General features: G+C 45.2%; 1 protein-coding gene across 6 annotated transcripts in view; it reads left to right on the top strand.

Moving 5' to 3' along the window:
- The window catches only part of FARP1 (FERM, ARH/RhoGEF and pleckstrin domain protein 1), a 320,081-nt gene extending 295,741 nt beyond the window's left edge, over positions 1-24,340 (top strand). For all 6 annotated transcript variants that reach the window (XM_058276487.2, XM_071208233.1, XM_004447777.4 and 3 more), the window contains 10 exons: positions 2,750-2,987; positions 5,719-5,849; positions 10,876-10,944; positions 11,194-11,283; positions 12,000-12,082; positions 12,171-12,280; positions 12,906-13,072; positions 20,358-20,465; positions 20,942-21,093; positions 22,745-24,340. In XM_058276487.2, coding sequence (XP_058132470.1) covers positions 2,750-2,987; positions 5,719-5,849; positions 10,876-10,944; positions 11,194-11,283; positions 12,000-12,082; positions 12,171-12,280; positions 12,906-13,072; positions 20,358-20,465; positions 20,942-21,093; positions 22,745-22,826 — 1,230 coding nt within the window. In that variant the 3' untranslated portion in view covers positions 22,827-24,340. The remainder of the gene's footprint in view (positions 1-2,749; positions 2,988-5,718; positions 5,850-10,875; positions 10,945-11,193; positions 11,284-11,999; positions 12,083-12,170; positions 12,281-12,905; positions 13,073-20,357; positions 20,466-20,941; positions 21,094-22,744) is intronic.
- The last annotated feature ends 331 nt before the right edge of the window (positions 24,341-24,671 follow it).

Genomic DNA, 24,671 nt, shown 5'->3' with positions numbered 1-24,671 from the left:
TGACTGCCAGGTTCTCTGCACCGGTGTGAGGTAACACAGCTGAGGGGGCTTGGCCAATGGCTTCGACACTCCCCACCCCCTGAAAGTTAGAGATTCCCAAGTCGTGATCCCGAGGCCACACCGTGAACGTCCACCTGAAAATGTGTGCCAGATGCCACAAAGACCCTTCAGAGACAATGCCGAGGAAGGGAGTCCCTCACCTTTCAGCCTAAGCCTTCACCTGCCTCCAAGCTGGCACCCTCTGCCTGTCCTCGAATCATCTGTCTCCCCAAGCTTCTGTAGGCTGCCCTCTCCCTTTAACTCCTCCCACTCTTCCTTCTGGCACCGGCTTCTCTCTCCTGGTGACCGTACCAGCTGCCTTGCCTCCTATCCAAGCTGTGCTTCAGAGTTGGGTTATTTTTCACAACACAAAACTGGTTGTGCTCAAAACGCTCGTTGGCTCTCTGTTGTTTGTAGAGTGCAAACTCTCTAAACCTGGTGGAAGAAAGCCATTACACGTAGGCCGGGCGATCTTTCCCGACCATCCCACTTTCCAGCCACAGTGAACTTGCCTCTGCACTCAAGTCAAGGCTATAGAAGTAGAACATGACAAATTCCCTCTCTTAAAAATCTACTAGGGGGATGCCCAGGTGATAAAGTTGCAAATAGCTATATACAAGTGAGTACGTGTGTAACTGATGAAATCTGAAAAAACTCGATGGTTTGTATGAATGTCAACTTCCTGGTTGTGATTTGCACTTTTGCACTGTTGATATGCAAGATGTTCCCACTGGGTGGGGGGTAGGGGGTGCACCCAGGACCTCCCTGCACGTTTCTTTCCAAGTTCATGTGAATCTATGACTATTTTAAAATAAAAGGTTTGAAAAACAATCCCATAGGGAAGAATGTGAGATGAGGGCTGGAGATGATTGTAAGCACCATAAGAGGAGAACGGGGAGTCCCTAACTCAGCCTGGAGATGAAGGGACACCTCCTAGAACTAATCCTGAGTGATGGGGATGGGGCTCAGCTGGGGGAAAGTGGGGTCCTAAACAGAGGAACACCTGTGCAGAGGCTCCAGAAGTGGAGAGGCTGAAAGTTGTTCAGTGAGTGGTGGGAAAGTGAGTAGCAAGAGTTGGTGCTGGAGAGTCAAGGGGGCTCAAATCCTAAGGGGCCCTCGTGCCTAACTCTGGTCGTTGCCCTGAGCTAATGGGAAACTCTCATATTTATCTGCTTATTTTGTTTTTTTAGAGCAGTTGCACATTTACAGAAAAATCATGCAGAGTTTACAGAGTTCCCTCCTTCACACCTAGTTTTCTCTCCTGTTAATATTTTGCATTAGTTTGGTATCTGTTATAATTGATAAACTGATATGATTTTAGTTATATTATTAGCTATAGTCCATATTCTACATTAGGGTATACTCTTTGTGTTATGTAGTGCTATTATTTTTTTTTAATTTGTATCGAGGTATCATATATACAAAATAAAATTTCTTTCCCCTTTTCACCACTGTCAAGTATACAATTCAGTGGTGTTAATTACACTCACAATATTGTGCCAACATCAACACCGCCATCACCCAAACTTTTCCATCACCCCAAGTAGAAACTCTGTAGATGAGGAGCTCTTGAAGTATACGAAGCAAGAGGGTGATGTGAGTTTCTTTTTAGAAAGTCCATTTTGGTGGCCAAGCACACAGTGAAGTGGAGGATAAAAGCAGAGGCAGAGTGGGGTGGAGGCACCCTTACTCTGGTGGGCAGGAGAGGCACGGGCGGTGGCCGTGGAGATGATGAAGGGAGCAGAGTGGAGGTTTTTAGGAAGTGGAACCCATAGACGTGGTGGAAGATTCAGATAAAGAAGGACCGTGTCCTGTGTACTGGCTGGTGGTGACACCAGTCTCTAAATTAGCAAACAAGGGGGACCCCGTCGAGGCAGGCTGTGTTGAATTTGTGTTTGGACACCCCACCTTGGCAGCGCCATGGGGCGAGCGAGTGGCCATGTTACAGGGATTCGCCTAAACCGGCATAGAGGAGTGGAGCCTGGGTGGGAAATCCTGACGCGGGGGTTGTGGGCACACACATTGTAAGCACACTCCTGGGAAGGAATTACGGGCTTGCTGTTATCGTGCTGGGATTTCCCTGTCCTCACCCTTATCCTAATTTGTCTGGAGGATTCCTTCAAGACTGTCCTCGGAAATCTTCCCCACCTTCCTGGGGGAAGTTCATTATTCCTTAATTCTCTATTACCAACTTCTTACCCCATGTCTGTCTGTATCACAGCTCCAGTCGCATAGGGACCAGGTCTTATTCTCGCCCATCTCCTTGGAATCTAGGAGCAGGTGCTCCTGGCCGTACTGATAATGTATGAGTGAGTGGGGTGACTTAAAAACAGCATGGTTTTGTTTTGTTTTAAACTGTATAACATTTATTGAGTGGCCCTGGTTAGCCTGTCATATGATGACATTTTGAAGGAATCCAAGACCATACCCTCAAGGAGCTCCTTTCACATTTCCCCAACGTTTGGCCAGCCACAGTTTTAAAAGAACCTGTACACCTGTAACGTTATGTAGACATATCAAATATTTTAGAAATCACGTGTATTTTTAAATAGTGCAATACTTTAACAGAATTTCTAATTTCTTTCTGAGAACTTAGGTATTGAAACCTAACGCGACTTTCATTTCCATAAAAACACAGTGGAACGCTTTACTTTTCGATTCAGCTAAGTGGCCTCTCCCCCTCCCCTGCCTTATGTTTTGCCCCCACAAGCAACTGGCGGTTCACCTGTGGAAGCACAACGAGGCTTTGGAGGGGCTGGAGAACGGGATCAAGGGCTCCCGGCGGCTGGAGAGCTTGTGTCGAGACTTCGAGCTGCAGAAGGTGTGCTACCTGCCTCTCAACACCTTCCTCCTGCGGCCGCTGCACCGGCTCATGCACTACAAGCAGATCCTGGAGCGGCTGTGCAAGCACCACCCGCCGAGCCACGCCGACTTCAGGGACTGCCGAGGTGAGGGCTGCAGCTCCGCGGGGGCCCGGGTGTCGCCTCTCGAGTGCCCGACCAGCGCCGGGCAGGGAGGGGCTTCCTCGGGGAATCAGATCTGTGAAACTTTGCCCCAGGTTTGCATCATCACACAGGGCGGGCAGTGCTTTTTGGTGTCTGATTAAATATTGCCTGTTCAGTGCTGATCTTTCTGCCTAGAAGAAGGAGATAATGATCACTATCCCCTTTGCATGCGTTTTCTCTTTTGCATCCTGGGCGGTTTGGTGCAATGAGCCTGGGACAGCCCTACTCAAAGAGCATGGGTGGAGGAAGCCTGCCTCTGCCTCGGCCTACACGTTGAAACTCCCACTCCTCCTCGGGCCTGCCACAGCAGCAGGCTTCTTTTTTTTTTAAAGATTTATTTTTTTATGTATTTCTCTCCCCTTCCCCTCACCCCCAGTTGTCTGCTCTCTTTCCATTTGCTGTGTGTTCTTCCATGTCCGCTTGTATTCTTGTCAACAGCACTGGGAAACTGCTGTTGTTTTTCTCTTTTTTGTTGCATCATCTTGCCACGTCAGCTCTCCATGTGAAGCCATCGTTTAGTGGGTCCCCAGGCGAGCTCCTGGGCAGGGACTGAGGGGTGATACGGCTATCAGGGGGAAGGGCACGGTACAACAGGAGCCTAGAGCAGGGCCAACTGACTCAGCTTTGGGGCACTAGGGAAGCCTTTCTAAAGGAACAAGCATCTAAGTTTAAAACGAATGTGTAAAATAATGGAAATTTAAAAATTGAAAAAACGAATGTGTAAATAGGGGTTCTCTTGGTTGAGGAGAGTGAATGGAAAATAGAATTGGGAACAGCATATGCACAGATCCAAAGGAGACAGACTATGGAACCTTTCAGAAAGGAATTTTGTATGTCTAGAGTGTGGAACACAAAAGAATAGCAAAATATGAGGCTAGAAAATTAAGCAGGGGCCACCTCCCGCAGCATCTTAAAAACTCTGCAAGACCATAACCTAACAGCAAAGGGAAGTCAGGATTTTAAGGAGGGGAACAGTGAGATCAGGTTTGTTCTAGAAAGATCGTTCTGTTAGTATCTAGAATATATAAAGGACTCCTACAAATTAGTTTTTAAAAAGACAACCCTATAGAAGATTTGGCAATCATTAGAACATTGGCAATTCATGGAAGTGGAAAAGAAATGGCTAAATGACACGGTTTGCCGTCGACAGCGAGTCTTTAAAACCTTGCTGCCTCCTGCCTCCATGGCTGTGCGTACGCTCTTCCTTCTAGGTGAAGTCACTACTGCCCCCTTCTATTCCTTTCCTGGCAAAATCCTCCCTGTCCTTTTAACCTCGGCTTGAGCCTGACCTCCAAGGTTGAGCTGACCTTGCCCACCTTGTCCTACTGTATTGGCTCTGCCTGTTGCAGCCAGTTGGCTGTGCCTGCACAAGGTGACCTAAGGCGCATCCCAGCTCAGAGGACTCTGAAGGTGAGGGATAGACTTGATTTTGTTTCTACTGTTCTTGGTAGAGAGGCCCAGTTTGCTTGTTGCTGTTTTTCTAAACAGTCTCCAAAAGGAATAGTCTATCCTTGATAATTAAATGGGGAAAAAAGTGTCTCTTACCTAGCTTAGGGAAAAAAACACAAGTGGCATTATTTTAGAAAGGTTAGGGTGACCAGGTGTGTCTGAGCATATTGTCCCTGAACGTGAGGGATACTCGGGGCCAGCACCTGTTCCCAGCATGCCCTGTCCCGAGAGCCCCTAAGGAGCAGGGGCCATCCTTTTCCTCTTCGCCCACCACATCAGGTGTCTGGTGCAGGTAATTGTTTATTGAACCAAATTGGGTGGTGATGTCTGAAGATTGAGCCAGCCCTGAGGTGTATCACTGAGGCTGAGACACTGAGGCATTCTGTGATAAGCCAGGAAGCATGAAATTTGCATCCCCAGGGAGAAAGCAAGAAAAGAAAATTAACTCCTTCACTTTCAAAGTTGAAATGCTGGGGGAAGGGGGGGGAGGGAAGATGGTGTTAATCAGTGATCTGAAAATTGAAATTCAGTTTACAAGTAGTGGTTGCTTTTCTTGACAAAAATACACAAATGCTCCGCTACTGTGGATGTGAACATGCTGCCCCTCCTCACATACTTGTATTAATTGGTTATTAATTCCTTGGATACCTACCAGAATAGGGGCGCTATGCCAATATTTGGAAATAAAGTTTAATTTTGTAGTTGTTCTTTATAACCATCTTGGGAAACAGTATAATGTCAGCAGAAGAAAGGAAAGTGTGCTCTGGAATGTTATCTCAGCGAAGTGGTGCAATATCAGTGAAAGCCTCTCACGAAAGGATCCCCCTTTGCCCCAGACTTTTCTGTGGCCAATTTGTACTCCCCGTGCTCAGGTCTTTCAGAAAACAGGAGTGGGAAGAAAAATCCCCATCCTGGGGACAAAATTCAACACACTTATTACCCTGCTTCTTTCGCCTCCATGCCAACAAATCATTCTAATTGGAGGACAGCTATATGCCAACTTGCTATAAATGGGCCACTTATATTTGCCAGATGCCTTTGGGAAACTAAAGTAAAGCAGCTACATACGTCATTTGATCATAGAGAAATAGCAGTGTTTTCACCGTAAGTATGGCTTCCAAGATAGAGTGGTTGCTGGAGAATATTACCTTTAAAGATGTTGGGGAAAAAAGAACCCTTGTCTGCTCTAATGCTGCCAAGTTTTTGTGTCTTTTTCCTTCATTAGCTGCTTTGGCAGAGATTACTGAAATGGTGGCACAGCTTCACGGTACAATGATCAAGATGGAGAATTTCCAGAAACTGCATGAACTCAAGAAAGATTTGATTGGCATTGACAATCTCGTGATTCCAGGAAGGGTAAGCAAAAAAGCAATTGTGGTCTCTGTGTGTTTGAGATAAAGCTAGAAAGGTGACATTTAAGTGATTTAAATCTGGACCTTCTGAATACAAATAGTCCCAAGTCAAAATATCCTATTTCTGAAATGTCTTCCTTCTACAGGGGAAGCAATTGGGAAAATGCCTTGAACATTACAGTTTCATCCAAACTTAATATATTAGAAGGAGATAAAGCAATCCTTGACCCCATTCTGTTTTTCTCCTAATTTATTGATTTGCTTAGTGGCTTTTTCCCTGTCATATTCCAAACAAAATTTGAAATAGCTTTTATTTCTTTTTAATTAGGAAAATGTAAGATAAAGTTTAAAAAAAAAAAAAAAAGAATTGGGTAAAATGATGATATAAAGCCAGAAGAAAGCCAGTGCATGAAAGCAGGTCGTAAATTCTCATGCAAATTTAAAAAATATAAAGATGCAACTTTCTGTATACATAATTTAATTTTAATTAGGAAATAAAATAACATTTTAGCCAGAAAACAATTCTGGAAGTACAAGTTCATTTACAACATTAACCTTCACCTCACAGCGTCTTTCATTAGATGTAGGTCACAATGCCACAGGGTCGTATTACAACAAAAACATGCACATTATGGGCCAATGGGAATAGAAAAAATAAAGCATAGCTTGCTTTTTAAATTTTCCTTCCTAGGAAGCAGTCATTGCCCAGGAATCAAAAATATCATCAGTTGCTATACCTCAAATCTCTCCATATGATCTTTGCCCCCCATAGCCATTTCAAACCATACATCACCTGGACTCAGAAGATAATTTTAGCCTCTTTGACCTCCTGCAGGCTCACCTTAACCTTCAGACAAATATCCAGTATGTTGGGGGCTTTAGTCTTATCTGACAGGTGGCTGCCCTGGAAACTGTAAATTTATCTAAGCTAGGGAAGATGAGGGTACTTCCCTGTATATTTGGATATTTCAGCCAGGACCTAATTATAAAACTGACTGGAAAACAAGTTGTGAGAGGTTGTCAGAATAGTTAGGTGGCAAGAGCTGGGTGGAAATTAGAGCTGGGATTTGCTTCAGCTCAGTGGGTAAGAATTTCTGCCAGGCCACAGCAAGTAGCAACCACATTTACCCATCTGTGTGGACTCCTTAGAGAAGTCCTGTGGAATCAGTGCAATTTTCTCTTATTTTGAATGTTATAAAATATTTAACATATTATGCTACGTAATCAACAAACCATTTGTAAAGAATTTCATGTTTTGAGGAAACGGTTTTCTTGGTGTAATGACAAGCACATTGGATTGGAGTAGGTGGTCCTGGGTTCCAATTCTAGCTTCACCAGAACTGGAGTGTTTTACTTACCAGAGCTTTCTTTTCCTTCTATAACCTGGGGAGGGTAACATCTCCTTTGTAGGACATAAAGATCAAATGAGATTTAATATGCAAAAAGACAATAATTATCTTCTCTTTCTCCTACCTATGTTTATTTGAAGAGATGAAGTACATAACTGTTAAAATGAAATTGGTTGCATAGCACAGCATCCTGGAAAGTATCATCAGCAGTTAGCCCAGAACCTACTAACTGACCAGCTGATCTTGGGCGACTCTCTCAATCATTTTGCCCCTCAGTTTCCTTATCTGAAAAATGGGGATAATAATATTGAACTTACATGCTCATGTATGGAGCTAATGAAAGTACCTAGGACATGTCAGGCTCATATCAGGTGTTTGATAAATGGAGGTCATTATAATTCATAAAGGTGAAATCTGAATTGGGTTGTTGGTTACTAACCAAAGAGCCACCTCATTTCCATATTCTTTTGCTCAAAATGCTGCCTCATGTCCATTCATCATTTTGAGTCAACCCTAAATGAAAAGGGAAGGAGAGATCAGAGGCCCTCAGACAAAGTGAGTTCTAGGATAGAGTGCTCCATACACCAAGGCTAACTGATTATCATTAATCATTTTAAAGTATTGACTAGCCTCATGTGTGGAAGGAAGGCTCTGACAGATTTGTCTACACATAGAACTTTTAAAAACAGAGCTTTAAAGGTGAGCAGGCAAGTGTAGTGCCGCCCCCTCAGCCACCTGCAGGCTAGTTTTAATGTGCCTTTCAGGCGTAATTCAGCGCACCCTTCTGCACAGATCAGACTGCAATGGGGTGCTGTCCTGAGGCAGGACTTTCCCCTGAGGCAAAAGGCTCCAGCACACTTGGGTCTGAGCCAGGCTCTCAGAGGATGTTTTTCTAACATAGGTATGGTATGCCTGAGAAAGATTTTCCCTGGACTGGCCTTCAAGATTACAAGAAAGGCATTATTTTTAATGAAGAAGAATGGAGGGAAACGGACTTTGGCCCAGTGGTTAGGGCGTCCGTCTACCATATGGGAGGTCCGCGGTTCAAACCCCGGGCCTCCTTGACCCGTGTGGAACTGGCCATGCGCAGTGCTGATGCGCGCAAGGAGTGCCTTGCCACGCAAGGGTGTCCCCCGCGTGGGGGAGCCCCACGCGCAAGGAGTGCACCCGTGAGGAAAGCCGCCCAGCGTGAAAAGAAAGAGCAGCCTGCCCAGGAATGGCGCCGCCCACACTTCCCGTGCCGCTGACGACAACAGAAGCGGACAAAGAAACAAGACGCAGCAAATAGACACCAAGAACAGACAACCAGGGGAGGGGGGGAAATTAAATAAATAAATAAATCTTTAAAAAAAAAAAAAAAAAAAAAAAAGAAGAATGGAAAGGAAGCGGGGACTGCAAGGGGTGATTCACTTTGGTTAAAATGTAGAGGCCTAGATTTCCCTCCAGATAGCAGCAGCTTGAGGGGGACTTTTGGGGTGTTTTCTTATCTTTCTGTTCCATGGTTAAACACAAAATCATTTTAGGCAAGAGATATTTTCAAGCAATGACATCTAGATCCACAGCCCTTCAGCTTTCTGCTGCTGGAGCCCCGTGGACAGAGACTGAGTGCTTTCCTTTTTCACTTCTACAGCGCTTCAGGCCATACCATCTTCTCCTTTCCACACGGGGAGCAGAATTGTTTCGTTTGTTCTGTGCAGGATTCTTGGATTCTTCTAGCATGAGAATCATTAGAAAGTGCATCTTTTCCCACATCAGTGAAGGTGGAAGGCAGGAGCAGAGAGGCAGCAGTACTTTATTTAGCGTTCCCATTCCTCTTCTTACCCTTCAGCTAGGAGAGTGGCTCCCCTGAAATACCACTGCCTCGTAATAATATTGTTGATGTTCAGTATTGCCTGTGCTACAATCACCTAAGGGTTCTTTAATGTTACTTTGTTGACTTTAAAATTGCTGGCAGCCCTAAGTCTTGGAATCACAGTTCATAAAATCTCAACAAAAGGTTAATGAATCTGTGCAGAAGTATGAAGACTCAAATGAGTTGGTTAAATCCCTGTTCCAGGCTTAGTAGCTGCCGTGAGCAGAGAAATAATACAGGACAAGTGTTCCAGGCATCTATTGCTATGAAACAAACTACCCCAATACTCAGTGGCTGAAATAACCTTTTCTTATTTCTCATGGTGTCGGGGTCAGGACTGTGGGCAGGGTTTAGCGAGATGACTCCTCTGCTCTGTGTGATTGCCAGAGCCTGTGGAGGTGCTCCACGGCCAGGTAGACTGGTGTGGAGGATCCTGGGTGACTCTGTCCCACGCCTGGCACTGTGTCGGGATGGCTGGAAGGCTGGGCTCCGCAAGCCCTGGGCACCACAGAGCCCCTGAGCCTCTCTAGCCTGAGTTCAGGGTACTCCTTCCTCAATGTGGCATCTCTGGGTTCCAAGAGCAAGTGTTCCCATGGCAAAGTGGAAGCTACACGTGGTCTTATGACCCAGCCTTAAGAGGTCACACAGTGTTACTTCCATACTCAATTGGCCAAACAAGTCACAAGCCCACCCCATCCAAGGGGAGGGGACATAGACCTCTCTACGGGAGGAATGCCAACATAATAGCTATGGTTTAAAAGGGCCACTGTGCAAAACAGTCTGGCAGTTCTTCAAAGAGTTCAAGAGTTACATATGACCCAGAAATTCCGCTCCTGGGTATATACCCAAAAGAATTGAAGCAAGGTATTCAGACAAAAGCCTGTACCCTAAGGTTCATAGCAACACTGGTCACAATAGCCGAAAGGGCGAAACAACCCAGAATGTCTGTTGGTGGTTGAATGAAGTTCTTAGACATGCTACAACATGGGTAATCCTTGAAAACGTTATGCTGAGTGGAAGAAGCCAGACACAAAAGACTACCTGTTACATGGAAGATCCAAAATAGGTAAATCCACAGAGACAGAAGATAGATTGGTGGTTGCCAGGAGCTGGAGGGAGAGGGAAATGGGGAGCGAATACTTAATGGACACACAGTTTTGTGAATGTACTCAAGTCACCAATGGTAAATTTTATATTATATGCATTTTACTACAATTTTTAAAAATGCTTATTTAACAATAATAGCACCCCAGTATGGTTCATGCTTTTGAGAGTTTATAGTTTGAAGGAAAATGTCACTCGGGATGCCAGACTCCTTAGACACAATTGCCTCTCCTCACCCCTTTATCTTAGAACTAGAACACAGTTACTGGTTTTCGAGAACCTAAGTTCTCCATCACAGAGAAGATTCTTCCTCTTCCCCTAGTTCATTCACTGCCACTTTTTATAGCTGCTTTCTTCTTTGAAAACTGGCTGGAGCCTCATTCTCTCCCTCGCAGTGATGGGGGCCCATAGAGCCTCGAGGCTACGTGCACAGGCATTGGGCTCAGAGAGTGTAAGCGTAAGTCAGCATCATCTCTGAGCACCACTTACTCCTCTGTGAAGTGGAGCCAGTGGTAGTATCTGCCCCGTAGCTTCCTGGGCAGAAAGGACAAAATGCTTAGAAACGGCTTAGCACAGCGCTGGGGACAGAGCAAGCATTCATTAAATAGTCACTGTGGTGCTGTGACTTTTAGCCTGAAAGGGACCCCGGTGTGAGGAACTGGACTCTCTGGGTTGATGTGGGTTTGCACGCTCTCAGCTAAGTCTCGTGGTGGTTTTCTCCTCAGGAGTTCATTCGCCTGGGAAGCCTCAGCAAGCTCTCCGGGAAGGGGCTGCAGCAGCGCATGTTCTTCCTGGTATGTGATGGGAACTGCTTGTCCTCCCTGTGACCCGGGGAAACGTGGTACCAGGGAGCAAGCGTGGGTCGCAGGGCCAGCCTCAGCCTCCCAGGGAGAGGACCTGGGAGCGAGCAGGAGCAGCCACAGTCAGTGAGGCTGGAGCTGCTGAGACGAATTGTAATGGAAGAGTTTTAGAACAGTCTGCCTGCATGCACTGGTTCCACGTGGAGCCCCCACACCCCGCCGCACTTCCCCTTGCTTCTCTAGTTCAACGACGTCTTGCTGTACACCAGCAGAGGGCTGACAGCCTCCAACCAGTTCAAAGTCCACGGGCAGCTCTCCCTCTACGGCATGACCGTGAGTATGCGGGGCTGGCGGGGGGGGGGGGGACACGGAGGCCTCTGGGGCACAGGCCCGACTAGAGGGAGCATGAGGAAAGAAAGCAGACCCTTCAGGGAAGGGGTGCATCCTAGGCACCTGCCCACCCTCCAGTCTTCCCGCCCCTTTCACCTCTAAGAACGGGCCTTGTTCTGGCTCCCTGGAAGCAGCTTCGGGGTCATGGCTCCTTCTGCACGGGGGATCCATGTATGATGACTCAAGTTCAAGGTACCCTGAGTGGACCGAGCTAAGAGAATGGGCCCGGAAGACATGAATGACTGTACACGTGGAATAGCAGAGCCCAGTGAACCAGACAGTGCGCATCTCCTGAGATGTATTTGTTCGTCTCTGTCCTGTAATGCCTCGGCCAGCAGGTGCAGGCAGGGTGCCGATGGCCCAGGACCGGGCCCCTGGCTTGTTCCAGGGATACGCTCTTATCAGCGCGTGGGTAGGAGGCAGTTGGTAGCATTGCCAAAATAACTCGCCATGTGCTGACCTTCCTTTTCCATTTTGCTTTTGGCTTAGGCCCCTCTCCCTCTGCTGGGGCTCCCAGGTCCTCTGAGTCCTGCTTAGTTTTACGTTCCTCTCTTCTGACTTACCCCAGTAGCCAGTTCAGTGATCATTCGAGAAAAAATACATCAAGTCTCGCTCACTGCTTGGCACTAACACTGCGACCTCCCTTGTCCGCCTGGCAGATAGAGGAGAGCGAGGACGAGTGGGGCGTGCCACACTGCCTCACGCTCCGGGGCCAGCGGCAGTCGGTCGTCGTGGCTGCCAGGTAACTCGGGCCCAGCCTCCCCACTGCCTGCCCTCTTCCCCTCTTCTTGGCTGTGGTCTGAAAACCTAACAGCAGCCTCTGTCTTTAGTTCTCGGTCTGAGATGGAAAAGTGGACTGAGGACATACAGATGGCGATTGATTTGGCAGAAAAAAGCAGTGGTCCCACCCCAGAGTTACTGGCCAGCAGCCCCCCTGACAGTAAGTGCGGAGATGGTGGGGGCAAGCTTTGCTCAGGGCGACTCACAAGCCCACTGCCTCAAGGGGCCACCAGGGCAGGAGGCAGCGGGGAGGGGTAAATTTCTGGCCTCACAGGGACAGCTTTGTGTTGCATTTAAAATCAAATTATCACTTGGACTGTAGATCCATGGTCTACATTTGTGTAGAGCTGAAAAATCAAAGAACTTCCTTTTTCTAAAAATGAAATCCTTCAGACAGCATGAAGGAGGGAGCAGGGAGTCATCTTGGTCAAGCCAGCAGTGGCACCGCATATAGGACATCAGCGTCTAGGGGAGCAGATGGGAGTCTACATGGCCTGCCCCAGGGCAAGGTGCAAATGGGCGGGGTGTGAACGGGCGAGGTGTGAACAGGCGAAGTGTGAATGGGAGGCATAGACAGAGGGGCTGGGCTCCCTAGGGGCAGCCTTGGATGGGCAGGCAGCTGAATGTAGAGCTCCTGCCTGGTGCCTCCTGTGATCGGCCTGGCTGCCGTGAGCAATGCCTTGGGATCCCTCCCTGAGCACCACAGAGGGTGTCTTAGACAGGATTCTCTTCCTACTGAGGAAAATACCAAATGAAAAATACAATATATTGCCCACACTCTGCAGAGTCCCCAGAGGAATCCACAGCCGCTGATCAGGAGTCCGAGGACGACCTCAGTGCCTCACGCACCTCGCTGGAGCGCCAGGCTCCTCACCGCGGCAACACCATGGTCCATGTGTGCTGGCACCGTAACACCAGTGTTTCCATGGTGGACTTCAGCATTGCCGTGGAGGTACAGTGGGAGCAAGAGAGGGTGGTAGGATGAGACAGTCCCCCGACTTGCCCAGGCATGGCCCTGTCACCCCAGGGGCTTGAGTGCAGCTGTCGTTGGCATTCGGTTCTATTCCAGTGGTCTATATATCTGTGTCTGCCCTTGTAACAAGTCACAGTATTTTGAGTCCTGTAGCTTTGTAATAAGTTTTGAAATAGGCAATTGTGAGTCCTTCCACATTTGTTCTTTTTCAAGAGGTTTTTGGTTTTTGGGGGTCACTCTGCCATATGAAATTAAAGATTAGCTTTTCCATTACTGCGAACATAGCTGTCAGAATTAGAATTGGGATAGTATTAAATCTTTAGATTGCATTGGGTAGTACTGACACTTTCAATCCCTTAGCACAGAACTGTCTCCATTTGTTTAGGTCTTCTTTAATTTCTTTCAGTAGTGATTTGTTGATTTCTGCATACTAGTTGTTTACTTTGGTTAATCCAGTTTATTTCTAGGTATTTTATTCTCCTCAGTGGAATTGTTTTCCATGCTCCAGGGCCAGTCACTTTTTGCCTTGCTCATTCCTGGTGTATAAAAACACCACTGATTTTTGTGTACTGATCTTATATCCTATGCCACTTTGCTGAATTCATTTATTAGCGCTAGTAGTTTTCCTGTAGGTTCTTTGGATTTTTCTTTATATAGCATCATGTCATCTATGAATAAGGATAGTTTTGCTTCTTTCCAATTTGGATGCCTTTTATTTCTTTTTCTTGCCTAATTGCCCTGGCTAGCACTTCCAGTACAATATTTAATAGTAATGGTGATAGCAGGTATCCTTGTCTTGTTCCTGATCTTAGGGGGAACACCTTCAGTCTTTCACCCTTGTATAATGTAAACTGTGGGTTTTTCATTTATGTTCTTTATCATGTTGAAGAAATTCCCTTGTTTCTATTTTTATGAGTGTTTTTATAAAAAAAAAAAGCTGCATTTTGACAAATGCCTATTCTATAGAGATCATCATGTGGTTTTATTTTTGGAGCACACTTGCATACCTAGGATAAATCCTTGATCATGGTGTATCATTCTTTTAATGTGTTATATTTGGTTTGCTAGTATTTTGTTGAGGATTTTTGCATTTATATTCATTCATAGGGGATATTAGTCTTTAGTTTTCTCTTGTGAGAGCACTGTCAGGCATTGGTATTAGGATGATAATGGTCTCATAGAATTAATTAGGAAGACTTCCTTCCTCTTCAACTTTCTGGAAAACTTTGAAAAGGGTTGTTATTTCTTCTCTGAATGTTTGTTAAAATTTACCAGTTAAAACCATCTGGTCTTGGACTTCTCTTTGTTAGGAGGTTTTGATTACTGATTCAGTCTCTTAATTTGCTATTTGTTCAGATCTTTTATTTCTTCTTAAGTCTGTTTAAATAATTTATGTGTTTCTAAGAATTTGTCCATTTCATCTAGGTTGTCTATTTTATTGGTGTACAATTTAGTAATGCCCCCCACTCTTCATTTCTGATTTTTATTGCCTCCTCTCTTTTTTCTTCGTCAGTCTAGCTTAAGGTTTATCAATTTTGTTGAACTATTCAAAGAACCAACTTTTGGTTTCACTGATTCTCCCAATTCTTTTTCTATTATCTATTTTGTTTCACTAAGCCTTTTCATTTCCTTCTTTCTGCTCACTTTGTGTTGGGTTTGTGCCCCTTTTCTAGTTCCTCTAGATTAGGTTGCTGATTTGAGGTGTGTCTTTTTAATGCAAGCATTTAGAGCTATGCATTTTCCTTTTATCATTGCTGCATCCCATAAGTTTTGGTATGTTGTGTTCCCATTTACATTCATCTCAAAATACTTCTTAATTTCCCTTATGATTTCTTCTTTGACCTACTGGTTGTATAAGAGTGTGTGAATTTTCCATTTCTCTCCATTATTGATTTTTAGCCTAATTTCATTGTGGTCAGAAAAGATTCTTTTATGATTTCAATCTTTTAAAATGTATTGGGACTTATCTTCAAAATGATCCATGTGCACTTGAGAAGAATTCATACTCTGCTGCTCTTTGATGAAGTATTCTATATATGTCTACTGGGTCTAGCTAGTTTGTAGTACTGTTCAGGCCTCTATTTCCTTATTGATCTTCTGTCAATGCTTGTCTAATATTTTGGTGCATACATCTTTTAATCATTATATCTTGATGAATTAACCTCTTTTATCAATAGAGTGCCCTTCGTCTTAGTTTTTGACTTAAAGTCCGTTTTGTTTGATATTAGTTCAGCTGCTCTCTTTTATTAATTTCATGAAATAGTTTTTCCCATGCTTTCACTTTTACACTATTTGTGCCTCTGAATTAATGGCCAGCCTTTCGTAAACAGCATATAGTTAGGTCATGCCTTTTTTTTTTTTTTTTTTTTTTTTTTTTTTTTAGGTCCTGGGGCCAGGGATTGAATCTGGGGAAGCCAATACTCAATAACTGAGCCACATCAGCTCCTATGTCATACTTTTTAATCCATCTGCTAATCTCTGCCGTTTTGACTATAGAGTTTGATCCATTTATATTTAAAGTAAAAACCTGATAATGCAGGACTTTCTTCTGTCATTTTACTCTTTGGTTTTTGTAAGTTTTATTCCTTTTTGTTCCTCAATTCTTCCATCATTGCCTATGTTTCTATTAGTTGATCTTTTGTAGGGAGCCCTTTGTAATCCCTTCTGTGCCTGTTTTTCTAATATTTTCTTTATGGTTACCATGGGGCCAAAATTTAACACCCCAACTCTGTATAACAATCTTTTTTGGTTTCATACCTTTTTTTTTTAAGATTTATTTTTTGTTTATTCCTTTCCCCTTTCCCTGCCCCCACCCCCAAGCTGTCTGCTTTCTGTGTCTGTTCACTATGTGTTCTTCTGTGTCCACTTGTATTCTTGTCAGCAGCATCAGGAAACTGTGTCTCCTTTTTGTTGTTGTTGTGTCATCTTGCTGCGTCAGCTCTCCATGTGTGCAGCACGACTTCTGGGCAGGCTGCACTTTTTTCGCGCTGGGTGACTCTCCTTAAAGGGCACACTCCTTGTGTGTGGGGCTCCCCTACGCAGGGGACATCCCTGCATGGCACGGCACTCCTTGCGGGCATCAGCAGTGTTCATGAGCCAGCTTACCACATGGGTCAGAAGGCCCTGGGTTTGAACCCTGGACTTCACATGTGGTAGGCGGACACTCTCTCCATTGAGCCAAATCTGCTTCCCTGGTTTCATACCATTTTAACTTCAATAGCATACACAAACTATATTTCTAAACGTCCCACCTTTTAGTAGTTCTTGTCACAAATTACAATTTATATATCAAGTCCAAACCATTGATTTATCATTATCTTTTTATGCATTTGCATTTTAGATCCTGTAGGAAGTAAAATGTGGAGTTACAAATAAAAAATACCATATACTGATATTTACTTGCCCATGTCATCATCTTTATTGGAGATCTTTATTTCTGTCTACTGTCTAGTGCTCTTTCCTTTCAACCTGCAGGATTCAATTTTTAGCATTTCTTGTAGGGCTGATTTGGTAGTGATGAATTCCTTTAGCTTATCTGGGAATTTCTTAATCTCGCCTTCATTTTTGAAAGACAGGTTTGTTGGATATAGAATTCTTGTGGCAATTTTTTTCTGTCAGCACTTTTAATATGCCATCCAACAGTTTGATTATAATATATCTCAGTGTGTCTATATGAGTTTATGCTATTTAGAGTTTAGTGAGCTTCTTGGATGTGTTTATTCATGTCTTTTATTAAATTTGAGAGGTTTTTAGCCATTATTTCCTTGAATGTTCTCTCTGCCTCTTTCTATTCCTTCTGGAACTCCCACAATGCATAGATTAGTATGCTTAATAGAGTTCCCAGGCCTCTTAGGCTCTAGAAACTTCTCTTTATTCTTTTTTATTTCTCTCCCTCAGACTAAATAATTTCAGTTGTTTGTCTTTGAGTTCTCTGAGTCTGTCTTCTGCCGGTGCCAATCTGCTATAAAAATCCCCCTAGGAAAGTTTTAATATCTGTGCATCTTCAGTCCTATTTGGTTCCTTTCATACTTTCTGTCTGTTTATTGATATTCTCTTTGTGTTTATTTACCATTTTCCTAATGTCCTTTAGGTCTTTGAGCATATATTTTTAAAAATCTTTGTCTGGCATGTCCAGGTCTCCTCCTCATGGATGGTTTCTAATATTTTAACCTCCTCTGCATGCACCAACACTTCCTGCTTCTTTGTATGTTTTGTTGAACCCTGGACATTTCAATGAATAAAAATGCCGACATGTCTGTTCCTTAAGCTGGTATCCAGCTATTGTTATGACAGTGATTTCTTTGAATGCCAGAGACAACAAAAAGGAAAAAAAGGAAAAGAACACCTTACTTTCTTTGCAGTCTGGCCTGTGCAAGTGCTCTCCTTCTGAGCATTTGCCATACAGTAATTTTAGAGAACTGCCCAAGGCAAGAGTGCAGGGATTCCGCAATCTCTTCTGTGCACGTGTCTTGTCCTAGGGCTTCCCATTTACACTTTGAATACCTTCATTCTCCTAGGAAACTGTGCTTTCTCACAGACTGAGTTCTATAATGTATCTTCCATAGTCAGCACTCCTTTGCCCCATACAGCCGTAATTTCAACTGTTCTCTTACAAGACTGTGTGTGTGAGGAGCCATCAGCCCGCCACTAGGTGCAGGGCAAATTCTGGAATGTCCTACCTGTAATGCATGTCCTGATTCAATCCTAGAGACAGATGCATCCTAGTGTGTACACAAAAGTTACTCTACAAACTCTGGAACCAAGACCAGGGACCTATACCTTGGAAGCACAAGCTAGCTGCATGCCACTCTTGTAAGGGAATGGGTGAGGGGCCAACAGCAGCAAGAGATCCTACCATGAAAGTTGATTCAGCATTCACTCTGTTACTGCAATCCTTTGTTTTCTGGAGCTTTGAGAAAAATATTTCTGCCAGTTCTGTTTGCTGTTCAAGACTTCTGTGGGGGCACAAAGCCAGGAAATGTCCCATTCCACCATCTTGATCAGGTAAATACTCATGGAATTGGCTTATCTGTTGCTCTGCAAATGGCCCTTCCTTTCCGTTACTCATCAGGCGCACTGCTTGAGTGTGGTGCCTTCTGATGCCAGGTGCTAACATGCCCCATGACTAGCAAACAGGAAAACAGGACTCATTCTCCCAGGGCCTTCGTTCCCCCCTTTGTTACAGACAGGAAGAAGCCCTTTCCTCTTGACTCAATGTGCTCCTTTCTCAGAGCACTATGTACAATTTTTCTCTCTTCCCAGTTCTATCACTCACAACTAGGGCAAGTAAAATGAATAATAGGGATGTTGGGAACAGTGTGGAGATAAGCTGGCCTTGACAGCTTTGTTGACAAGGCAGTGGGAACTAGGGGCTCACCGCAGATGTAGATGTCTGATGTTGGGATAGCCAGAGTGGAGCTTCACCTGCAAGGAGTGGATGTGCACGTTCTTAAGGTGAAATGAAAGAAATTGCCTTTTAAAATTTAAGTTGAGAGAAAGTGGAACACTACAGATAAAGTAGGAAGTTATTCAGCAGTTGGAGTGGAGGCCACAAAGGGGCTTTGAATGCCAATGAGGACCAGGAGGATGAAAGGAACATCAGGAGGATTCTTCATGATGAGAGGGAGAATCAGCAAGAGGGAGGAGCAGAGAGCCTACAGTGAGGGAGATTGAGAGCACAGGTTACCAGTAAGGGCCACAAGGAAGGGGGGCATTGGGTCAGAGATGTAGAGATCAGCTGTAACAGCACCAAGTGGAAACTAAGTCATCCACATGGACAAAGGGTTCAGCTTCTCGAGAGCAGTGGGTCCGTGTGACGTGGGAAGTCATGGCAGGAGAGTTCTGTAGAATTGAGAGCTGTGGACACTAGGGAGCACGGAAGGACTAGTGAATGTGATTATTTACAAGTGTCTGATCTGTCTGGATGGCGAGTCCGGAAGTATTTATTCACAGCATTTAGACTTCATTTGTTCCAGAAAGGATTTAAGGGGGCTGGCAGAAGTCAATAAAGAGCTCTAATGAACCTGCCATGAAAAAATGCTGGCCTGGAATCTAGTTAATCAATAAAGCATATATACACAGTGTGGGGCTGGCTTTTGTTTCAGTTAGTTGCATATCAGAAATATATTTTGTATTCCATTTGAAAGAGTTAAAAACGCTGATTATAATGTCCTTGCCTCCACTTAATGACTTCTGTCTAATCATGTGTAGTGTTGCAAAAGTGTTTAATCTGGCTGAATACCCTCTTGAATTCAGAGCACTCCGTTTCTTGTTCTTTTCTGCCAGGGGGTGAGGCTGACAGGGTATGCTTATAGCTGTGTCCCTGAGACTGCTTGCTTGGGACACCCTCTCCCCACTCCGTTTGGAATGTCCCCCTTGAGTCAACAAGGCCCCTACCTAGGCCCTCCCATCACAGAGAGGAGCTGCTTCTACCAGCCCTTTACCCATACTTCCTTCATTAACAGGGTGATTTACTATTAATTGCTGTGTCCCTCAGACTGTGAACAACTCAATGGCAGAGACACTTAGGGGGGAAAAAGACTCCTTTCGCCTCAGTATCTGGAATAGAGGCCTTACCTAAATGGGTATCCAACAATGCCTACTGGATTATATGTAAGCTCTTGAAAAAGCACCAAAGGGATAGAATAAATACATCCCTCTGAGTCAGGTAACTTAACTTTGACAAAGGGGCCAACTGGGCCACAGGCTTGCCATCCATGCCTGCATGCCTTCCGACTGGCCTCTCACTCCTGAGAACATCGAGGGGGCCTGTCATGCCAGATTCAGCTTGTGTTTCCTCCCGGGGAGGGGTCGCTTCTGTGCAGGGCCAGGAAAGCGTTCTGAATAGAGCCAGTCCGTGCAAAGGGAGAGCGAGGTGCTGCCTTCGCCCCTGCTACAGGGCCCGGGTGAGAACCTGTCTTTGATCACTAGGTGGCAGTCGAGAGCTGCCTAAGCTTGACTCACAGACCCAAGATCAGAGTAGTCCAGGGGTGACAAGAACTAATCAAACCAGGCTCATACAATCTACCAAGGGCTTCTCTACTTACAAGGGAGCAGATCTGCCTCAATCACAGGAAACCTGTAACTCAAACCTGGTCACGGACACAGCTTGTGGTTCTAGCGCAGGCAGACCACCTAAGTAACCGTACCGCAAGAACCGATGGGACCTTGAAGATCCACTTGTCCTTCCAGGTTACTCCTAACTGCCCCGTGTTTCACCTGCGTGCACCCGTCGGTGCTTCTTACTGGGCTACTTGTATTTCAGAATCAGTTATCTGGGAACCTGCTGAGGAAGTTCAAAAACAGCAACGGATGGCAGAAGCTGTGGGTGGTGTTCACCAACTTCTGTCTGTTCTTCTACAAATCACACCAAGTAAGTGCCTTGGCCCGGGCATGTGGCCGCACACCCGGGAGGGGGCACGAGTGAAGCGGGGCACCCACGTGCAGGCCCCCCTCCTTCTCCCAGGCCGGGCAGCCTCTTGCCCTTGAGCCAGTGCTGCTGGCCCGCCCAGTCAGGCAAGAGAAGCCGTGGGGTGCCTGGTGGGGAGACCCACAGCTCGAGGGGAGGTCGGCATGTTCCATTTGCTGAAGGCCCCTTCAGCCTTGCCAAGAGCCACCTGTCTGCTGGCTGGGAAGGGCCAGGCGGCGAGGACTTACCAGGCGGCCCACATCTGGCCGGGACTCCCTGGGGACCGCAGTGGACTGGCAGAGCCAGTGTCCTCTGGTGTGTACTCTAGGCCCCGCGCCTGCACGTGCCGCCTCCCGAGCTCCCAGAGTTTCTAGCTGAGGGGCCGGCAGCCACACTCAGCGGCAGCCTCCGCAGAGCCGCCTTCTGTTTACCCTTTCCAGGACAATCATCCCCTCGCCAGCCTGCCTCTGCTAGGATATTCACTCACCATTCCCTCGGAATCCGAGAACATTCACAAAGACTACGTGTTCAAGTTGCATTTCAAGTCCCACGTGTACTACTTCAGGGCTGAAAGTGAATACACATTTGAAAGGTAGATGTCCGCCTTTCCTAGGCACAGAGTACCTGAAGAGTAACAGGATTTCTCCAAACTGGATTTCTCCGAGTTGAAAAGGCTTTTCCCAGCAGCAGCTACTCCCTCTCCCTGTGGGCTTGAGATCTGGGGTCCCTCTAACATTAAAGTACACTCCTCCCTCATAGAAGCAAATACTCATGTTCCTGAGTAATAACATCAGTACTTAACCCACACAACATTAGTTGATGCCACATATATTAAGTTTTTAAATCTCTAATTTATGTTATACCATGAAGCAAAGCCTCAGAATGTGCTCAGGAGGGAGTTAAAAGTTCTATGCTGGCCTTTACTGGCCTCAGTTACCTGCCCTGGCCCAAAGAAAGCATTTTAATAGCAAAAACAAAACAAAAACCTTCGATTTTTCAGACTGTAGCTTCATCAGTTATTCAATAATCAGATTCCTGATTGGGCTATGGCCAAAAGGTTAACTTTCAGGTCAAAAAACCAGAGGGGGGGGGTGAAATTCCTATTACTTCTTCAGGTTATTTAAGTGAACATTGAGACTACCAGTAATCATGAAAGAAAAGCCAAGTGCAAAGGGCCAGCCCATCACGTTGGACACTTTGGCTTGAGGTTGTTTCTGAAATTCACACTTGAAGTAGAAATCCCAGGCCTCAGGGAGGTGCAATCCACAGCAGACGACAGAATCGCACTTGTCACTGCCGAGCCACCTAGGAGGGATCCTTGAGGCCACAGACCAGACAGGGCAGTGACCAAGTAGGCAGCCACGCTATCTGAGGGCACGGTAACTCTCTCAGTGTGCACGAAACCGAACTCCCCAAGGATTTCTAAATGAATGGACTATGAACTGTGTATGATCCCTGATAAAGTTAACACCGTAGATGAGCAAAGTAGTCTCCCAGGGTTTAAAACTCCCATGGTACCCCTTCACCACCACCCCAAAAAGCCAGTTCCTAAGCTACATTACTTGAGAAGTAAGCCCCGGGAGTATTAACCCTCTTGACCCTTGACTAAAATACTTAGAACTCGCGGGCTGGGTTTAACCAAGTTTATCCTTTAGCCTTATTGTGGTAAGATCCCAAAATGACCTCTTCAGAAATTTCTAAATGTGAACAGTCCTCTTTTGTCATACCATAAGCTCCAGAAAGGCATGAAGCTTGCTGTACCCCAGGTTTGCTCAACCTGAGCACTATCGGCATTTGAGGCCAGAGAGTACTTTGTTGAGGGAGGAGGCGGCTGTCCCGTGTACTGTGCAATCTCCAGCAGGGCTGGCCTCTACCTACTGGATGCCAGTAGCACTTCCACCACCAGCTGCAACAACCAAAAATGCCTCCAGACTTTGTCGAATGTCACTGGAAGTGGGGTGAGGGGTGGGAGTAAAATCAACCACCCAGATACCCCAAACAGACCAGCAAATACTCAGAATGGAGGAACCCTTAGCTTCATTTGCTTGAGTTCTGAGAGCTCAATTAGGAACTCTTACTGCTAAAAGGACAGATTACAAACCAGCAAGTGTTACATCGTGCTGTGTTTCATAAGTAACGATAATGTACCAACTTTATGAAGCTGTTACAACAAACAAGAAAAATCAGACACAGGTAAACAGGAAGTGGCCGAAGGCACTTATTTTACTTTCTTCTGTTTTTAGGTGGATGGAGGTGATCCGAAGTGCCACCAGCTCGGCCTCACGTACCCACATTTTAAGTCACAAAGAGTCTCATGTGTACTGATGGCTGTCCAACACTTGTTGGCTGTCTCATTGGTGGTCAGTGGTTGCTTTTCTGGAGGACATTTACTTTCTTCTGTCTTAAATGAAGCCTAGTAAAATTAACACCTGCCCAAAAAAACAAAAACACAGTTTTACAGCAATTCTCATCTGTCTCCGCAGAACAATTTTTAACCTTGTATTTCAGCTGTTTCTTTCTCATCTGAAGGGAACAGCACTCCCACCACCGATCCAGTGTGGCGTTTTGTCTGTCATTCTCTTGGTGGGCTGTTTTTAGCTTGTGCCAGTATTAAAAGTCATTAATATAGTGCCAAATGACAACTTTTCCTCCACAACTGCACCTTAAAAGCAGTGCAGACACATCCGTTCAACCAAAAGACAGGGCAAGTGCTCTTCTTTTTCTTAAAAAAGAGGCTTTTATTATTTTCATCTATAGGCTGTTGCATTTTTAAAATGGGATATGCATTTCCAGTGTTTGCAATACACAACTCAGTCTTAAGCAAATGAGATAATTTTCAGATTTCAGTTTTTTTCAATCTTTCTACTTTTATAAGAATAGAAAATTAGTAGGACTTGCTTCTTTGATTAATAAGCAATTTGCAGCACACAGCATTCCACTTTGGGGTTTCACACTCCAAAAAGACATTTCTTATCAGATCTATTTCTTGGCGCAAGTTGACCAAATTGTCTAAGTGATTACTATTTACTAAAAATAGTGGGTTGTTTTCTTTTCAAAGAGAAGCAGAAATCCAGTGCAATATCTGGGCTATCGCTGTACTGTGAGTGGTGTATACAATGGGAAGATGTTAAGCTGTGATGTTTTGCTGTTTGTTTCACAAGCATGAAAAACCTGTATGCCATTAATCAGGGCCATTTGTGCTGTTACATTACAGAGAGTTTTTGTGAGTTTGTGTGGATACAGAAATACTATAAACTATGGTACGTAGTTCCCCAGGCACCCATTACCCTAGCTATATCCTCCAGCAACTGTGGTTTGAAACTGCGCATTCTATAGTAGTATATATTGTGCCTGTCTTCAAAAACCATTTTTTTCTTTTTATACTTTCCCCTAGCCCCTCCCCCAGACATGGGCCATGGACAGTACGACGTTGCCCATCCTTGACCATTGGACTACACAGGGAACATGCCCACAACTGCTTGGGCCCACTAGTCGAAAAGCTTTTGCCTGTTCTTGGTAATCGGGGTGGCTGCTATTCCCTTATTATTCCTAAGGTCCTTTCTGATGCAACTCAAACAATCCAGAGGCAGCAGCAGCCAATTCAACCTAGCTCTCTTCCAGCGCCCTACACCACAACCGGGAAAGCCTACCTAATTAAGAAACACAACTTTGTGAGCTGACCGGTATACACGGAAACTGATTTCTGAGTGGACGAGGAGCTCGAGACTTGTTAAGTCATATGCCTTACGACATGTACCAGATGGTTTTAAGTACTAACAAAAGGGAATAAAAATACCTCACGCCACAATTCAGCATTTTGAAGGCTCAAGGCAAAACAACCGACCTTGTCTGTCTGTATTTCCATCAGTGTGTGTGTGTTGCGGTGGAGGGGAGGGGCTCACAGCACTGCCTCTCTGCTGGGCAGGAAAGGTGCTGGTGCTTCCTTTTGGGGTGGATGTAAAAGGGGAAGAGAACAGAGGCTCACCCACTCGCCAAGGCAGATAACATGTTTAAGGAAAACTTGGTCACGTTCCTCCAACATGGCATTGGGGTGATAAAACATTTCTAGCAGGAGACCGAGAATTAGTGGCTTTCAAAGACAAATACCACAGTGCCGCTGACAACAGAAGCGGACAAGAACACACAGCAAATAGACACAGAACAGACAAC

This window comes from Dasypus novemcinctus, chromosome 15 (assembly GCF_030445035.2).
Source record: "Dasypus novemcinctus isolate mDasNov1 chromosome 15, mDasNov1.1.hap2, whole genome shotgun sequence".
Lineage (NCBI taxonomy): Eukaryota > Metazoa > Chordata > Mammalia > Cingulata > Dasypodidae > Dasypus > Dasypus novemcinctus.
Note: the sequence above shows the minus strand (reverse complement) of the source record. Positions and strands in the feature narration are given on the sequence as shown.